The sequence below is a fragment of the Pollachius pollachius genome, assembly GCF_949987615.1.
Source record: "Pollachius pollachius genome assembly, chromosome: 6".
Classification (NCBI taxonomy): Eukaryota; Metazoa; Chordata; class Actinopteri; order Gadiformes; family Gadidae; genus Pollachius; species Pollachius pollachius.
In genome coordinates, this window is record NC_136939.1 from 2,451,584 (window position 1) to 2,471,401 (window position 19,818).

At 46.2% G+C, this 19,818-nt stretch overlaps 1 protein-coding gene across 1 annotated transcript; it reads left to right on the plus strand.

The window, feature by feature from the left end:
* Positions 1 to 761: 761 nt before the first annotated feature.
* Positions 762 to 19,246, plus strand: LOC307077009 (moesin-like). Its single transcript, XM_079738246.1, has 13 exons — positions 762 to 1,076; positions 7,979 to 8,062; positions 8,823 to 8,918; positions 9,299 to 9,573; positions 10,020 to 10,103; positions 10,454 to 10,600; positions 10,982 to 11,078; positions 11,585 to 11,748; positions 12,338 to 12,468; positions 12,805 to 12,965; positions 13,895 to 13,987; positions 15,305 to 15,532; positions 16,499 to 19,246. The coding sequence occupies exons 1-13, from the start codon at positions 1,065 to 1,067 to the stop codon at positions 16,661 to 16,663; spliced, it is 1,737 nt and encodes a 578-aa protein (XP_079594372.1). The 5' UTR covers positions 762 to 1,064; the 3' UTR covers positions 16,664 to 19,246.
* Positions 19,247 to 19,818: the final 572 nt, after the last annotated feature.

Sequence of the window (19,818 nt, forward strand, 5' to 3'; positions counted from 1 at the left end):
CCAATTCTTTGATTATTCATGTTCAATATGTCCATGTTGTTTATGTATTTATGTTTTTCTACCTTCATCGAACATTAGCAGTTTTTCAATTATGAGATAGATGGGGTGCGAGTTGAAATACTAAATGTATCATTCAAAGACCTGAAACACTTAACCATAACTTTTAGTTAAAATGGCTTTTCAAATGTTACTCAATCATTTCTATCCTTTAAGAAATCTGTCAGTGTGGAGACACTGGGAACCACTCGTTTTCTCACTATTGTTTGTTATAAGAAAACAAAGACAAACGTTTGGTTAAAATAGACGCAGTATGTTGTATAATTTGAATAGCTTATGGAACAGGGGTTCCATATTATGTGGAATATATTGAAATCAATCCAATTTATGGGCTCTATTGGCATGACATAAGCATTGCTTAGGCAAGCCGATTAATAATCATGCTAAAATGTAATAGTATTATATTAATTCTGTGTCAAATCTAATTGGCCAATTAATAATTATGCTAAATTTTTACATATTAGTTCCTAGGCCACTACAAAACTACGGATATATACCTACTCATGCTTCCTTATATATATTAATAGTCTAAAGGAAATCCTTTGTGATGGGGATGGGATGTGGGGTATAGAAAGAGACAAAAGGCTGGCCAACACACTGGGCTGTGGGATGGACGCTTCATTCAGTCTATGGGATGGACGCTTCATTCTCTCTACGGGATGGACGCGGCGGGCGGAGCTTCTCTCCCCGAACCCGTTTTGGTTGCGGCGCTGTCATCGTTCTTGGGTGTGGTTTGAACAGGACCGTTAGGAGGTTATCGAAGCTCTGAAATCCTTTTACTTTCACCGGCCAAACCGAGGAAGAAGCCCACAGCGAACCGCGTAGTGCTCTCTCGTCTGGTCGCGGTGAGGACAAGGAGGATTCCCTTCAGACTTACTGTGTGAAGTACAAAGGAGCTTCGCTTGGCGCCATTGTGGATCTGATGGGCAAAAGTTTCACCGGAGCTTAAATAATTTACTTGTTCATTTACTTCAAGGGTGTAAGATTAGCAGACGACCGGACTCAACATGCCGAAGACGGTAAGGACCTGTTCTTCTTTATCCGGTTTTTATGCGTGTTTCATTCCCTCTTTTTGTCTTTCCTTCCCTCGCTCTCTTGTTCCTCTCTATTTCTCTCGTTCCCTTTCTCTCTCTCCCTTCCTCTCTGTCTCCTGTTCCCTTCCTCTCTCCCCTCTGCGCGTCAATGCGGTTTCTCTACCGGTCGCATATACTCTCACTAAACGAGTTATAACCTTTGATTTTTCCATCGGTATCGATCACTTTCCTCCCGAAGTGAGTGTTTAATTCTGGTTTAGGGGGGGCCGGGGTGCGGAGTCAGCGTGGGGCGCTCTCTCTCTCAGACTGGTCCCAGACCTGATGGGTTATAAAGCGGCCAGGGGCCGGGGAGCGGAGTCGGCGTGGGGCCCTCTCTCTCTCTCAGACTGGTCCCAGGTCTGATTTGGTACCGGCAGGAAATGTTACACAACCCTAAACTACACCCATCAATGTGTCACAATAGTCGATAAACCATGATACCGAGACGGATCCCATTAATAAATTGTTCTTTAATGGATCAGCGGCTCTGAGGGGGAAATGTAGTGTGTGTGTGTGAGAGAGCGTGTGTGTGTGTGTGTGTGTGAGCGTGTGTGTGGGGGGGAGGGGGGGGGGGTAGACAAAGTGTCTGGGTCGTAGGGTGTATCACAAATTACTCCACTTGAAACAGACATCGGGGAATAATGCAATATTACTGACCGCTATTCGGTTAATCTCAGGGGAAGGTCTGAGTCAGATGTCATGGTCAGCATCCCTGGCGTCGGACTCAAATCTGGGCTCCTCTGTTGGTTCGAGAACAATGAAGACAATGGACACTCGGTTAATGATGGATGGAGCCTGATAACACAGGTGTTATCAGGTGGGTTACATATGTGTGTGTGTGTGTGTGTGTGTGTGTGTGTGTGTGTGTGTGTGTGTGTGTGTAAAGGTTGTATAAAGAGTGAATGGTGTTGTATTTTGCTCATGTGTGACAGAGATGTTAAAGAATCCCATCTAAGCTGTGCTATAAAATAAAATAGCCTCCCCAATTCAGTTCAAACCCGCCTTAGATTGCTAATAACGCGTAACCTTCTATGTTGTTGACCGATATCCACCAAACTACATGTTGTCGTGGAGAGGGATTCTCCACTGCCACCACTACCAAGTCAAACAAATAGCTTGAGGGTGATGGTTGGCTCTCTGTGTGAATGGTGGGACGGTTATAAGTAGAGTTGTATCTTATCTGAGCTAGAGAACATGTATAAAGTCAATTCAATGAGCATAAGAAAACGGCGAAAGGCATATAAAGTACTGTACTCCTCTACTCCTGAAAGTTTTGGTGTTCTGTTATAAGTAGTTATCAAACTAAAGTCCTTGACTACACCCACTTGAACCAACTCTACTCACTAGAGGCCTCTAATAGCTTTTTGTTATATTTCCTAAGTTTCTGAAGTGATCTTCCAAGTACACTGCTAAAAATAAATGTATTGCGACGATATCATTTCCTTCGCATTCTTCGGCGGGGTCATTATGTGGCGGTGGCATCTTGTATCTAAGGAAGTGTCGTTGTGACTCAAGGCTTCTGCTATTACATCAGTTCCTCTCTGGCGGTTTGCAGCCCAACAACCTTATATGGAGATTCCCATCACGTTCTAGCCCTCTTTGTGTCCCCCTCCTCACCCACGCAAAGAAGGCCTCAACTGCTTTCCCCCTTCCCTCACTCCCCTCTCTCTCTCTCTCACTCCCTCTCACTCTCCCTCCATCTCCCTCTCCCCCTCTATCTCCATCTCTCTTTCACTCCCTCTCCCCCTCTATCTCCCTCTCTCTCTCACTCCCTCTCTCCCTCCCTCTCCCTCTCCATCTCCCTCCCTCTCCCTCGCCACACATTAAAGACAGTGATTGTGCTTTAATCCCTGTTCATTATCTCTCTTGGTGCGTCAACAAGCCATGTTGTTTTAAACTGTATCAGAGATGTGCTAGAGCTAGGGAACGTCTAGACGTTTAAGCTGAGAGAGTGTCCTCACTTAAACACGACCTTTCCTTCTGTTGAAATGCTGTTTTTCAATGCAACAATACAATCACAAAAACAAACCTTTTTTAATATTCAAGATGACAAGAAGTCAGAGAAGCACAACCTTTTAAAGACTTGTTTGGTTCGATCCCAGAAAAAGGAAGAAGCAAAGAACCGGGTTTCCATGCCACCTCAGTCAGCGGTGGAAACTCAAACATAACCAGCCTTTGTGCTGTCATGGGTTGGCTTGGGTAAACCAGTAAGATGCATAACAACACCGTCACAAAGAACCCATAGAAAAAATGGCCGTGTAACTCACCCCTCTGGGTCCTGACTGACTCCAGTTTATTAATAATAAGTGAAAAAGCTGAACGAGGTCCTGCTGGACATTTGAGGGGAACGGGACTGAGAACCCGGGAGGTATGTGGACAGGAGGGATTAGGGGTCTTGGTGGAGCGCGGTGTGCAGTGGATTAACCTGTTTGTAGAACACAACAACGGTACCTGGGGTCCAGACGTATGAGGGACTTTTACTGGGAACTAACCGCCTCTGAGCAGAACCGACTGACAGAATTGAAGAGTAAGTGCATTGCTATTGTTGTTAGTTATTGATCGCTGATCGCCTATTGATCCAGCTCTGGGGTGGGTATCCCCGCTGCGATGCAGAGCTGGGATCAACCAGAAACTATTTGTTGTTTGGTCTCTTGGTATTTACTACATAGGGATATGGATTGCAATATCCAACTATAGATATAGCCTACGTATTCGGGTTACAATCGGGTAAAACTGCAATACTCCCTCACAAATACAAACTGCAGTGCTACTCTAGTTCAGTAAAATGTGGAAACGTCAGAGTTACAGAGTGCTTCTGCAGGAAAAATGGAAAGGGGAAGCCAAACAAAGTACTTAGATTTGAAAATGTTCAATTTGGAAAATAAAGTGGTGGTCAAAGCCTGATTGACTTTCCTCCTTTATATTAAATTCCCTCATTCTTGCCCAACTCAGCTTTTTACCCTACTTTTACCTTCGTCGCCTACGTTCAGTTGGGGAGCTTTAGCATGTAGCATTGGCACAAGTGTTTTCAAAGGGAAATCGGGTTGGGGCCAGGGGGAGATTTGGTGTTCCGACCACGCTGTGTTGCAGGTTGTAACCAACGGCAACGGCAGCAGAAGGAACCCTGTGATTCGGAGGCTGGGTGAGGTTTGGGCCTTAAACAGGGAATGACAGCACCAGGCTCCGCGATAAGAACATTCCAGCATGTTTCCTCCTGTGGTACACATTCCCAAGCTCCCAGTGGCTGCCCGCCGACGGAGATTGGTCGAAAACAGGACTGACTTTCGTACTCCTTACTTCAAGGTTTTTGCCTTCAAATAAAGGCGATGTGACCTGGGTTGCTTACAAACCATATCAATCTGGATACGGTCTTTCCTTTTATTTCATTTGGTCAAACACCAAGAGTTCTGTAACAATCGGGTTGTCGTTGACTTTGGCCCCTGTGTGGCCCCTTCCCTACACCCTCACACGCACATCGGGCCCCTCATGCTAATATGAGCTCTGGGGACTTGATGGAGGCGGCCTCTTACAACACAGACTGTAGTTTATGTCTGAGGTCGTCGCTGGGAGTTTAAACATTCAGTTCTTAGGGGGGAGAAGCATTAAATGTACGCCGACAATCCTCACCGAAGGAGTTCCCACACTAAAAACTAGTCTAAATCCGGATTGGACCGTGACACCAGAACTGAAGCTTGCTCTAAAGGGTGTTTTCTGGTTTAGAAACAGATGTGTGGCAACAGACAGCTGCAGGGCAACACAAGGCTGTATAGCGGAGGTCCTGCCAACGAGAAAGAGGGAGTCGAGGGCTAATAATAGTGTGTTAGTGTTTCCTAGGGCTTGGTCATGTCAGACACACCCAGACCAGAACATTCATAGTCTTGGTTCCTGTTTTTATGGGTTCACTCCCTGAGCGACCGAGTCAGACCTATTTAGATCACCTCCCTATGGGGCCATGAACTTCACTTGCAAATCCTCTCCGAACGGCCAGGAAGTCAGCAAAATGTCTCCTTAGCCGAGCGCGTGCGCAGATAACCTCATGATGTATTGCAGGTCAGGCCGACACAAAACACAAAGGAAGCCTGCGAAGACGCGGCCGGTCTGTAGGCCGCGAGCGCAGTAGGCGACCACAAGGCGGAGCACCGCTCCTCATACGGTGATGGGGCAGTAGTCGGGGTTTCCATGAAAGGAAAGGCGTCACTCTCTCTATTTTTGAATCTGAAATATTGTGAACCCTTGCCCGGTTATCCAACTCAGAGCTAGGGAATGTGGGCAGAAGCTGGCCAAACACAACTCTGACGCAGATCCGAAATGTTAGGCAGCAAGTGAGTCTGCAGCATCATCTCTATTACTGAGAAAGATTCGCCAAACGTTGGATTATTGATTTCATCGGTCCAAGAGTGCCTTCCCCTTGGGTACAATTTGGGAAAAGGACGTCAACTGTTCAGCTCGTCAGCAAATTCCTCACGGAAACTGAGTTTATGTCAGGACTGTGATTTGAAAAAAAACTCCAAAGCAATTTCTTCGAAGATGTCGTTTCCTCTTTTCGTTATTGCCAATAGTAGAATCCCCCCTCAGCTCTGAAGTCCCCCGGCCCCCCCCCCACCTGGTCCCAGCTGGCTATCTGTGGGGCTCGCTGCTGCTGGTGATGACAGGAAGTGTCCTGGGCCCTGTACAGAGTCGCGCTGACAGCCATGGAAAGAACGCAGGTCTAATCAGGGGAGATAAAGCGCCCCATTGTGGCAGATGCCGGGCCGCGTGGGCCCGACCAGCAGGAGTTATTCCCCAGCTGGCCCGCGAGGCGATGGGCGGCTGGGGAATGTCTCAGCAGGCAGAGTTTGCTGGGTTTAGTGCGGAGTGAAGACATGGCTTCCTTAGTAGAGCAGAGTGGGCACAATGGGTTGTTGTCTTGTCTGGAGGATTTGTTTGTATGCTCCCCCCCCCCCCCCCCACACCCTATCGAACGTGTGACTTCATCGCAGCGTTACGTTGCCGTCTAAAGGCCTACTTATATCTAATGTACTGCTGATAGTTATTGAGTGTGAATAGGTCTATTGTGTGTCCCTGCTCTGGCTTAGATTATATTGTTGTTGAAGCGATTTTGAAGGGAAATACGTACTATTGTTGTTAGCTCACCGATCCTGGGGGGAAATATGTACTACTATTGTTGGCGTAGCCGTTTTCAATGGGAAATATGTACTTTTGTTTGATAGATAGCGGTCTTTAATGGGAAATATGTGCTGTTGTTTGTTAGCGTAGCTGTTTTTAATGGGAACTATGTACTATTGTTTGTAAGCTTAGCGGTATTGACGGGAAATATATACTTATGACTTAGCTTAGTGTTTTTTTTATGGAAAATATGTAGTATTGTTAGCGTACCGTGCTACAGGGGAATCCCTCCACGTCCTGCATTTCCTGTTCTCCGGGAGTTTTCCCGCCTCAAGAGCCTATTATGGGATGGGGCCAGATCGCCTATGGAGATCCCTTTCGGGGATGGTCGACTTTTTAATCTTTATATTCTAATCTCGTATTTGTACTTATTCCTACTTTCAATTTATCTATTATTATTTTGTTGTATTTTTTATCTGGTGAACTCGATTTTTCAAAGCTATGATATCCAATTTTATTATATTTCATTTTACATATTCTATGTTAGGAAATCCTTTTTTTATGGTGCAAAGCTAAGCACTGGTGCTTCACAAATAAAGTTTTAGATTACGAGATACAGGACAGATGAATAGAGCCACTCTCTAGATTGAGTTGTACCGATGACAACCAAATGCTGATGCAACACAGGAAGTAGCACTCTGAGTTCGGCAGAGAGAGGATGTGGTCACTTCCTGTAGATGGCTTCTACCGCCAGAGTCTTTGTGGCACAGCCTCAAAGACATGTATGAAGGTATAAAGACGAGACAGAGAGCCATGAGAGTAGTGAAAGACAGGTTCAGAGCCCCCCCCCCCCCCCCCCCCCCCCCCCCCCCCCCCCCACACACACACACACACACACACACACACACACACACACACACACACACACACACACACACACACACACACACCCCTCTTACACACTTATTGAATGGGGTACGTCTTGGCACTTAATGTATGCACTTATTGTATGTTGTACTTCCTGGCACCTAAAAATAGCGATTGTTAGTGCTTGGCACTTGGTTCTATAAACATCCTTACTGTACCGACGGAGATATATTGTTGTTTCTCTTTCTTCTGACAAATGTTCTTATGTAAGGCACTTTGGATCAAAGCGTCTGCTAAATGTAAATGTATGTAAATGTAGGTCATGAGTGACTTGGTTTGAGGTCAATAAAGTGTAGGCCCTACTTTGTGTATTTATTCAGCTTCCTGGGAAGTTCCACCATCACAAATATTTGAACCGAACATTTAAAGTTTCCTTTGTTTCCTACTTTGTATTTCAACACGTTCACAAGCTGAAAGGAATGTCACATAACAATTTAATTAAACTTTTTAACAATCTTTGAACTCCTTGTTAATAAGAATTGCGAATGTGTGTCATGTTAAACTATGTGTGAACACAGTGACACTAGCATGTTACTTTTTCAGTCTGTAAATGAGCAAATATTGAAAGTTGTTGGTGTTGCTCATGCTTATGTTCAGCTCTACAGAATAGCCATTAGTTGGATTGCTAACTTTCCAAGTACAGATTAGCCGTTAGCTGTGTTGCTATATCTAGTGTTCTTCTCTACAGATGAACCCTTAGCTGTGTTGCTCATCCTTATGCACTCTGCCCTACGGATTAGAAGTGTCGCTAATGCTAATGCTCTCGGCCATACAGATTAGCCGCGTAGCTAATGCTAAAGCTGTCTTCCCCACAGATTAGCGTGAGAGTGACCACGATGGATGCAGAGCTGGAGTTCGCCATCCAGCCCAGCACCACGGGGAAGCAGCTGTACGACCAGGTAACCATGATGTCAACACTCCTGCATTGTTCATCTTCAACGAGTGGCCATCTTGGATCTGAAGACTAGCTGGGTAGGGGAGCAGCATGCGACCTCCTCCACCCAGCGGGCATTTAGATCCAAGATGGAGCCCACGTGGCCCTGAGGAGCTTTCTCCTGAACATCTCCCTGCTCTCCGTGCACTGTTTACTGTTTCTATGACAACTAGCCGCGTGAGCTCCTTCGCTCCTAGCTTGTCACCGTAGCGATGACTTCTTATTATGCAGCCACCGATGACGAGCAGAGAGACACCAACATTGCAGTTTCTGAATTGTGGAAGCGACTGTGAAGTCACGTTGGCGTGACTGACAAAATCAAGCAATCGTTCAGCAGTTTGACAGGGAAATTAACGATGATGACGGCAGTGTTTTTTATTAAAAGTTGAGAGACTTTCAAGCTAAAGAGCCCCGTAAGCTAAAGAGACTTAAACCAAATGTAACTCCAGAAATACATTTCATACGTTCTGGAAATGTGAGAAAGCTGAATGGGTAGGGTTGTAGTCTTGTTAATCTAGGCCTTTAATTGTTTAGAAGGCACTTCACGACACAATACAGGAATACAGTGCTGTACTCCAGCGTGGTAATATAACATACGGAGCTACAACGGTCACACAATGCAGTCGTCTGCTCCGACAGACCTTTCAACAACGCCCCACAGCGCTCACTAACCCGAACCGCTGTGAGAGGTTCTCCGTGTTCTGAGGTTCCTGGTTGTTCTTCAGGTGGTGAAGACCATCGGACTCAGGGAGGTGTGGTACTTTGGACTGCAGTACCAGGACACCAAAGGCTTCTCCACGTGGCTCAAACTCAACAAGAAGGTGATTCCCCTCCCAATGTTCAGCTCCACTGAGTCTCTAGACCCAAGGCGCACCCTGTGTTAATGCTATTTGTAAAGATAGAGGCTCTGAGTCTTCGTGGCTTAAACAGGCCATGAGGCTACAGTTAACCCGTGGGTACAGAAAAATATGAAAAGTTTCCCTTTGGGAAATTAAAATATATATCAATCAATATCAATCATCATTCAATCAATGTTTAGCATCAACAGGTGTCCTAATGCGATAATGCTAAAGGACTAGCCAGGCCATAACGCTACAGTATGCAAGTTGTTGTAAAAATATACCAGGTCAAGGCAAACACTGAATTTGCGAATGCTAACGTGCTACCGTGCTAACGCGCTACCATGCTAACGCGCCAACAGGTGACGGCCCAGGACGTGAGGAAGGAGAGCCCGCTGCTCTTCAAGTTCCGGGCCAAGTTCTTCCCGGAGGACGTGTCTGAGGAGCTGATCCAGGAAGCCACCCAGCGGCTGTTCTTCCTCCAGGTGAAGGAGGGCATCCTGAACGACGACATCTACTGCCCGCCCGAGACCGCCGTGCTGCTGGCCTCCTATGCCGTGCAGGCCAAGTACGCCGACTACAACAAGGAGACCCACACCACCGGCTACCTGTCCGGGGACAAGCTCCTCCCACAGAGGTAGGCCCCTCCCACATTCGTTTCTAGCTCCTCCCCTCCGACCCGGGATGCACCACAGACCTTGTTTTGCTGTGTATTACCCATGATGCAGGGGTAATAGGTACTTAATTGTGTAGCATCTACAGTAGCTGCTATCATTGCTTTACACGAGGAATGGGTTAGCCTAGCAATTGTAAGACTTGCACTTGGTTCTATGAACATCTTTACTGTACTTATTGCACTTATTGTAAGTCGCTTTGGATAAAAGCGTCTGCTAAATGCCCTAAATGTAAATGTAGATAATGCACCGCTAAGCCTGTGTGTTGTAAATTACCCATGATGCTCCTCGGAATTTGTGTGTTGTGTATTAGCCATGATGCGCTTTGGAGTTTGTGTGTTGTGTATTACCCATGATGCACCTCTGAGCCTGTGTGTTGTGTATTACCCATGATGCATTGTGTCCTCAGAGTGCTGGACCAGCACAAGCTGAACAAAGATCAGTGGGAGGAGAGGATCCAGGTGTGGCATGAAGAACACAAGGGCATGCTCAGGTGAACATCCACATAAGCACGCACACACACACACACGGTCCTCTATGACTAAGGTCCTGAGTTCTCTAAAACTCTGAATCTGGAGGAAGCTAGAAAGATCAACTTCCTGATCAGAGATTAATTTACTGGAATGCTATTGTTGTAATAATGAGTAGTACCTTAAACCGGTAATATTTCTGTTTCCTCAATAGCAACATCTAGTGGCTGGAGATGTAACTACAGCTACAGCTATATAACCTCTAGTGGCTTAAGTTGGAGCTACAGCTAGTTCAGATGTTTGGCATCAGTGCAGTGCAAAGGTGCCCCAGTGCTGGTTTAACGTCTGCATGATTCATGTGTTCATGTGGCAGAGAGGAGTCCATGATGGAGTACCTGAAGATCGCCCAGGACCTGGAGATGTACGGGGTGAACTACTTCAACATCAAGAACAAGAAGGGCTCCGAGCTGTTCCTGGGCGTGGACGCCCTGGGCCTCAACATCTACGAGCAGAACGACAAGTGGGTCGCAGCCTTCGCCGCTCACCACTGACACCGCTAAACCTGCTTTGTTTGGTTCTGCTACCATCGTCGGTGGACGTCATCTGTCCATCCAGCGTTTATCAACCTCCTCGCGTGTCTAGGAGGAGGAGCCTCTCCTGGGTTCCCCTCAAGGTCTCTTTAGAGGGCTGAGGGTTTGGGGGGGTCATATAATGACTGGCTGCGCAATCCTTTTAATATATAATTATAGTGTAATACTGACAATTAGCTAGTCGAGTGCATTGACTGGCCTGTGTTTGAAGGGTGATGTATTCATCAACACGGCTGTTGCTCTCAGTTCTCAGCAGTGTTTTACAAGTCAGCTGACTTTTTTTGTTTTCTTCTTAATCTCCCCTTCAACAGAATGACGCCCAAAATCGGATTCCCTTGGAGCGAGATCCGAAACATCTCCTTCAACGACAAGAAGTTTGTCATCAAGCCCATCGACAAGAAAGCACCCGTACGTTAATGACATCACTTTCACCGCACACCGTATTCATTCTCATGTGTTCATTGACACAAAGTGAGCTCAGAGGAAGGCAGTTCCTGTCGTCATTTATATTTAGAGCATTTAGTAGGACACTTTCATCCAAAGCTACTTACAATAGGTACATTTGTCAGAAGAAAGAGAAACAACAATATATCGCTGTCGGTACAGTAAGGATGCTCATAGAACAAAGTGCCAAGCACAAACAATCGCTAGGTTAACCCATTCCCCGAATACAACACACAATAAGTGTGCACATTAAGTGCCAGGACGTACAACACACAATAAGTGTGTACATTAGGTGCCAGGACGTACAACACACAATAAGTGCGTACATTTAGTGCCAGGACGTACAACATGCAATAAGTCCGTAAGAGGGCTTTAGGGGGGTAAGGAGGAATGGCTATGCAGTTCATCTCTGTACTCTGAGGCCATCTTCAGCTCACCACTAACCCCTCCTCTCTCACTCCACCCCCCAGGACTTTGTGTTCTACGCGCCGCGTCTGCGCATCAACAAGCGTATCCTGGCGCTGTGCATGGGCAACCACGAGCTGTACATGCGGCGCCGGAAGCCCGACACCATCGAGGTCCAGCAGATGAAGGCCCAGGCTCGCGAGGAGAAGAACCAGAAGAAGATGGAACGGTGAGGCGCGGCCCGAGCATGGGAACGGAAATCACTTCTGATTGAAACCCCACCCATCGCTCTCATGGTGCTGAAGGGTTAAATATACAACGGCGGTTCCTCATTTCAGACGAAGTCAAAGTTTCCGTTTGATGACACCCCAGGTCACTTCCTGTTTTGCGAGGAAGTGACCTCGCATCTGCTTCTGGATTTACGGTTCACATGAGTTTGTTTTATGAGGGAATATGAAAGCTTGCACATTTTGACTTATGCTACATCACAGAAGGCCCTCTTTAGATGTGCCATTAAGTTGTTAAGGTTCAGCAGACTCTTTTATCCTTAGCGACGTAGAGCGACTTCAGATACACAAGGAGCATGTAGGGGTTCGGCCGTCCTGCTCAGGGATGGGACATTGGGGTTCAAACCCAGAACCCATCATTTGGGATTCAAACCCCCTCAACACTAGACTCTCCCGCCCCCACTTTAGACCTAATGCTGGATTTAGTCCAATAGAAATGTAGTGTAGATGAAGACCTAATTGTTATCACTTTTGTTCTAGAGGAATATTTATGTTGTTACTTATCTCTGCTCCTCGTCTCCTCCTCCTCAGGGCAATGCTGCAGGACGAGAAGAGGAAACGAGAGGTGGCGGAGAAGGAGAAGGAGAAGATTGTGAAGGAGAAGGAGGAGTTGATGGAGAGGTTGAGACTGATCGAGGATCAGACCAAGAGGGCCCAGCAAGGTACAGGAGCCCGTCTTGGTTTCCTTTGTACTTGAATACAATATTACACCCATATGGTTCGAGTACTAAACATGTGTTCTTCTGTCCCTGTGGACGCACCTCCACCTCCTTCTGCTTCTCCTCTGCCTCTTTCACGTCCTCTTTCTCTTTTCCACCACCTCCTCCTTCTCCTCCATCCTTTCCTTCTCCTCTGCCACATCTTCTCCCTCACCTCTTCCACCTCCTCCTCCTCCTCCTCTTCCACCACCTCCTCCTCCTCCTCCACCTCCTCCCTCTCGTCCTCCTCCTCCTCCACCTCCTCCTCCTCCTCCTCCACCTCCTCCTTCTCCTCCCCAGAGCTGGAGGAGCAGACCCAGAAGGCCCTGGAGCTGGAGCAGGAGAGGAAGCGTGCAAAGGAGGCGGCGGAGCTCCTGGAGGGGGACCTCCGCTCGGCCGAGGAGGCCCGGCTGACGCTGCTTCACCAGTCGGAGAACCAGATGAAGAACCAGGAGCACCTGGTCAGTGGGCTGAAACCCTCCCCTGGTACCACGCTGGTGTCAAGCTCTTCTGGTACCCAACCATCCTGGGACCAATGGGTTTTAGTAGTACCAAGTACTACTAGTGCCAAATACTACTAGTACCAAGTGCTTCCTGCTCCAAGTACTTTGGTTCCCAAGTACTACTAGTACAAAGTACTTCTGGTCCAACAAATACCCGACGATGAGCCGGTTCTGACGCCCAAACCCAGAACAACGCAGTAGGGGCCACATAGTTGTGGTGCGGCCATGTGAAAGTGGGAAGTGTTTAGAGGCAGGACTTGTAGCCTATAGCCTCTATAGCCTATCTGTCTAGCTCTGTACACACTAGAGCATTCACCAGGAACATCCACAACGTTCTACAGATATACATCCCTAAGGTTCTAGCACTAGAACCTCCATCAGGTTCTAGCCCACTGAGCTCTGTTCTGCTGGTGTCTCCTCACACTGAGCTCTGTTCTGCTGGTGTCTCCTCACACTGAGCTCGTTTCTGCTGGTCTCTCCTCACACTGAGCTCTGTTCTGCTGGTGTCTCCTCACACTGAGCTCTGTTCTGCTGGTGTCTCCTCACACTGAGCTCTGTTCTGCTGGTGTCTCCTCACACTGAGCTCTGTTCTGCTGGTCTCTCCTCACACTGAGCTCTGTTCTGCTGGTGTCTCCTCACACTGAGCTCTGTTCTGCTGGTCTCTCCTCACACTGAGCTCTGTTCTGCTGGTGTCTCCTCACACTGAGCTCTGTTCTGCTGGTGTCTCCTCACACTGAGCTCTGTTCTGCTGGTCTCTCCTCACACTGAGCTCTGTTCTGCTGGTCTCTCCTCACACTGAGCTCTGTTCTGCTGGTCTCTCCTCACACTGAGCTCTGTTCTGCTGGTCTCTCCTCACACTGAGCTCTGTTCTGCTGGTCTCTCCTCAGGCCACGGAGCTCGCTGACCTGACCTCCAAGATCTCCCTGCTGGAGGACGCCAAGAAGAAGAAGGAGGAGGAGGCGCAGCAGTGGCAGGACAAGGTGAGGTCTCCCCGGGGGGAGGGGGTGGAGGTGAGGTCTCCCCGGGGGGAGGGGGTGGAGGAGAGGTCTCCCCGGGGGGAGGGGCTGGAGGTGAGGTCTCCCCGGGGGGAGGGGGTGGAGGAGAGGTCTCCCAGGGGGGAGGGGGTGGAGGAGAGGTCTCCCAGGGGGGAGGGGGTGGAGGAGAGGTCTCCCAGGGGGGAGGGGGTGGAGGGGAGGAGGCTCTGTGTTGGCCACATGTTGGGAGGACTTCAGCCAGCGTTCTGTAGATGTAGAGTCTTGGTTCTTGGTCGGGGCGGTGTGCCCTTTGGTGGTCCTCTAGTCCAGGGGAGCTCTTCACCTCGCTATGAACTTGAAGGCATCATGATCTATGACCAACATGTATCACGCCGTACCTGAAACAGGAAGCAAGGCTCAGCACTAGGCCTTCTCGTCATCTTCTGTCGCTGAGAAGATGTCTAAATGTATTCTGTATACAGTGTGGTTTCCTGTGTATATCCTGTCAACTGCATTTGCCTTAAGAGGAAACAAACCTCACTCACATTGCACCAGACACACAGAAAATGGAAACGACGCCATAGCATGAAAATGTTCGGCTCGACTTTGAGAGGGTGTGAGAATGACAAGGGTGTGATGTCTGAGGTTTTAATAAGGAGGTGTCTGTGAACATCTGATCTTATGGAGAATCAGTCTACACTGACTCTAATTCTACTGTCCCCGCAGGCAGAGCTGCCTCAGACGGCTGGGGGAAAATATGCTGAAGCAATTACCTCCAAGATAAATCTTCTGGTCTTTGGTGAAGCGGGAAGACTTTTATGTCTTAAACGCATAAATGATGGGGAAAGCTTAAAGTTAAAGATATTATGTTAATTCAGTAAGAAGTATTCTTCGGGTAAACATTAACTCTCTAAATCATAACATCAGCCTTACAAACTAACTCAACAAGAAGTAGCAGTAAAGGTTCAACTTAACCAAACTATTCTGACCCTTTCGTTGTCCGATCACTAGTGATATAATCTAATTAGGAGACTAGAATATGAAACACTGTGAGAGTAACACTTTGAGGAAGATCTGATGTTACCACAACTAATTAACTCCATTAGTGATGTCACTAAAGCTCCATGAGTGATGTCACTAAAGCTCCATGAGTGATGTCATTAAAGCTCCATGAGTGATGTCACTAAAGCTCCATGAGTGATGTCACTAAAGCTCCATGAGTGATGTCACTAAAGCTCCATGAGTGACGTCACTAAAGCTCCATCAGTGACGTTGAGGTTTTCTTACGGCTGCTGTTCCCTGCTCCCTGTCCCCTGTTCCCAGGCTGTGCTGGTGCAGGAGGACCTGGAGAAGACCAAAGACGAACTCAGGGCCAAGATGGCCGCCCAGATCCAGGAGCCGGTGAACGAGGAGAACGAGCACGACGAGAACGACGAGAGCAACGCCGAGGCCAGCGCCGAGTTCGCCGGCGGCGCCGGTGCCAACGACCGCAGCGAGGAGGAGCGCATGACCGAGGCGGACAAGAACGAGCGCGTGCAGAAACACCTTCTGGTGAGACCTGGGGCCGGTTCAAACTACCCGCTGGTTTAAACTACCTGCTGGCTCTAGAACTGGTTCAGACTACCCGCTGGTTCAGACTACCCGCTGGTTCAGACTACCCGCTGGTTTAAACTACCTGCTGGTTTAAATGACCTGCTTGCTCTAGAACTGGTTCAGACTACCCGCTGGTTCAGACTACCTGCTGGTTTAAACTACCTGCTTGCTCTAGAGCTGGTTTAAACTACCTGCTGGCTCTAGAACTGGTTTGTGAGTTCTAGAACTGGTTTAAACTACCTCCTGGTTCGAACTACCTGCTGGCTCTAGAACTGGTTTAAACTACCTGCTGGTTTTAGAGCTGGTTTAAACTACCTGCTGGCTCTGGAACTGGTTTAAACTACATGCTGGCTCTGGAACTGGTTTGTGAGTTCTAGAGCTGGTTTAAACTACCTGCTGGTTCTAGAGCTGGTTTGTGAGTTCTAGAGCTGGTTTAAACTACCTGCTGGTTCTAGAGCTGGTTTAAACTACCTGCTGGCTCTGGAACTGGTTTAAACTACATGCTGGCTCTGGAACTGGTTTGTGAGTTCTAGAGCTGGTTTAAACTACCTGCTGGTTCTAGAGCTGGTTTGTGAGTTCTAGAGCTGGTTTAAACTACCTGCTGGTTCTAGAGCTGGTTTGTGAGTTCTAGAGCTGGTTCAAACTAGTCTTTTGAATCAGTGAGTTCTAGTCTTAATCATGGAACATTTAGTGGTGAGCCCTAGACCCACCAGGGCTGAACTATAAAACACCTTCTGGATGAGTCCTTTACTCTCGACACGTTTATTTATATAGTACATAAATATTTATATTTATTTATACGAACACGTGTTAGCGGTTTATCTTAATCCCACTACTACCACTGCTAAATCCTTGATCGTCATTGGTGGATAACGTTGTGAGCGAGTGCCTCATTGGTCCACCTGCTCTCTGTGCCCCCTGCAGGCGCTGAGCTCGGAGCTCGCCGTTGCCCGCGACGAGACCAAGAAGACGGTGAACGACGTGATCCACGCCGAGAACGTCCGCGCCGGACGGGACAAGTACAAGACGCTGCGCCAGATTCGCTCGGGGAACACCAAGCAGCGCATCGACGAGTTTGAATGTATGTAAAGGGGGCACAGGCCCCGCCCCCTGAGAGCACAGCCATCTGGGCACGCTCAGACCAACACAATCGCTCTGAGCATGCTCAGATCGACACAACGGCACTGAGCATGCCCAGACGAAAACACAAGCGTTCTGAGCATGCCCAGATAAAGCCAACACACAAACGTTTGAGTGACTGCTAAAAGATGACAAACAGAAAGTGCCACGAGTCGCAGGTTCAAATCATATGAACCTTTTCTAAAAGGGACAGAATGTAGTAAACATTTGCATTTTGATAGAATTTTTTTTCGGTCTTTTAATAACTAGCTTATGCAAAAACTGATGCTAACTGAAGACAGCATTTACAATTTCTTGAAATATTTGTGTCACATTTGAGTAACATGACCCAATAAGATTTAACTCCGATTTGCATGTAGGAATGAATGAATGAATCTAGAAGGATTTTCCACTAGGCCAGGCTGACTAATGATTAATAACGTCAACAAACAAAAACAAAATGTCTTCCATCATGTGATGTATCATCACCACCACCGCGGAAAATTCTACATCCATTTTAGTCAATTCAAAAATGTAGCTCATGTGTGAAGTGCCAATTCTCGCATTCTGTGAGACAAAGAATCAACATTTTATCTGCTGTTTTTACATTTTAACCTCAGCCAACCTGCAAGCGCACCTCAATATCACCGGCATTTACTTTTTTTTTTTCATTTTTGATTCAAATATAAAAAATCTGGCAGAATGAGTCATAGCTGCCGGTCGATTTACTTTGTTTAATTATCTGATTGTCCCGATTGGCTCGCTCAACCGCCGGAGGGGTTGCCTGATTGGTCGGAAACAAACTTGGGTCTGATTGGTCAGATATCAACTGCGATATCAAACAGCTAATATAGCAAATGATCAACGTCTATGTAATTCTAAAATCAACACAAAAATGATCATGGCTACTGAATGCCACCGGTTTTATTCCATCAGTTTTGTCCAGTGCAATCTTGTTTTCCTCCAGTTATACCAAGAATTTGTAGCCGACATTCTGTTGATATTTCACTGATTTTTTTATCTGTTTTAGAATTCTGGGCTTTGATTGATTTGATTTAACAGTTTGCCTTACTTCTTTGTACGCACAGCATAAAATATTAATATAAAATCATTTCTGTAGGTGGCCAAAATACAATAAAGTTATTGCCAATTTTAATATGGATACTGAAGAGGAATAATTTGCCTCAGTAAGCATCTTATTGCGCCAACATGATTTATTGTAGCAAGCTAGCAATAGCTCATTATTAGCATTGTTTGAGGATTATTTGCTATTGTCTTACTGTGTTAGCTGTAGAACGCAAAGAAAGAAAAACAAGCAATATTAGTATTAGCAACATTAGCATTTAGTGATTACACATGTGACATTCCTGAACCTCTTACTGTTAGAACAACAAACCAAAATAATAACTCAAAGCATGTGATTCAGTATTAAATGCATCCAGTTCCATAACAGCCTCTGCCCATGGCACTGTGAGAAGGGGAAGGCCACATTTAGCCAATGTTTCAGCTAACTTATGCTAAGATACAACTCGCAAGCTAATACTGACAACCAATTAACCAATCAGAACAGAGAAGACTACACGTAAACATTTTACTGGAACTGAAACTGGTTTGATCTGGTTTGCTGTAAACATTCCACTGGAACGGAAACTGGTTTGATCCAGTTTGATCTAAACATTCTACTGGAACTGAAACTGGTTTGAAACCGGTTTCACGGCAACATTTTACTGGAACCGAAACCGGTTTTAACCGTTTTATGTTACATTAATTTGACTTTGATTTGACCCCCCCCCCCCCCCGATCCAAGAATATGACCAAAATAACTAAATATGAATAAATTATCAATCGGAAGGGATTCTAAAGAGTGACGTTTGACTCGGTGGCTGTCGGGGTGAATTTTGGTTCATTCCATTTGTAATTTTAATGGGATTATGAATCATTATTCTCGATAATGAATCAATCCATTTAGTTCTGGGCTTATACTATCCCCCTTTAGAGCGACAGAGGGGGTAGACATTAAGGAGTTTTGGGGTAGTTACTTAATGAAGGTTAACAAAGTTATTGTAAAGTGGTATTTTAATTTTCAGTATTTCCATTTTTTTTTTTTATGGTTAATACCAATTGAAAAAAAGACAGTATTTCTTACATACAGTATAATGAGGATTCAAATATCTGCTGGAGAACTATATTTGTGCTTTGTTTACTGAAGAGACAACGCAAAATATACTAATTTGCCAGGCTGGCAGTATTTCCAAAACATATATTTGAAATGTATATTGTATTTGCTTTTGTGTATTTTTGTAATTTGGATTTTTTAGATGTCAAAATAAGGTCATTTGTATGGAGATTCATCTGAGATGGTTTGATAATATATTTGTATTTTATCAAGATAGAATTTCTTCTCAGAAATAGATTTTAGAAGGATTTTCATTTTTTCTGCATTTTTGTTTTGAAGACTGCAATTGGAAACTGTATATTTTGGGATGTCAAACAAATGAAGCTTTAAACTGTTGACTGTCGAGAATTTCAATAAACATCAATTCCTGATAAGACTGCAAATTTGTCTGAACAAAGATCTTTTATTTTCTCCTGGAAACACACAAATAACATACTCAAACAACAACTATTCCCTTAAAACACTAGCTAAACGTTGGGCATTTGACACAATTAATTGTATTTATGCAACACCTTTTTCAAGTACCAGTACCAAGGCCCTTAACATTTAGCCTTCATATACTTTCATACGCCTTGTTTTGCAAGTAGAAGGTTACCATTGGTCACCAGAATGATGTCACCAACACAACGCTGACCCCTGGCTTAGACCGCTGGAGACGTAGTCATCTACTCTGGGTCTCAAACCCAACCCAGCTTCACATGGTATGGTTGAATGAGGTATGACCTGGTGGCCAAACGGAGGAGTGCACCTGACCTAGTTATATACAATACATACACAGTCAGAAAGAAATATCCATATTTTCTTCAAATTGTTATGCCTTTGTGGAAGGGAGTGTGGAGACTGACAAGAAAAGGGTTCTGCATAAGAGAGGGGAGGACACAGGCCACGGGACAGGAGTGAATGAAACCCTGGTCTACCCGGGTACACTGAACATGCTGTCTGGGGCCCA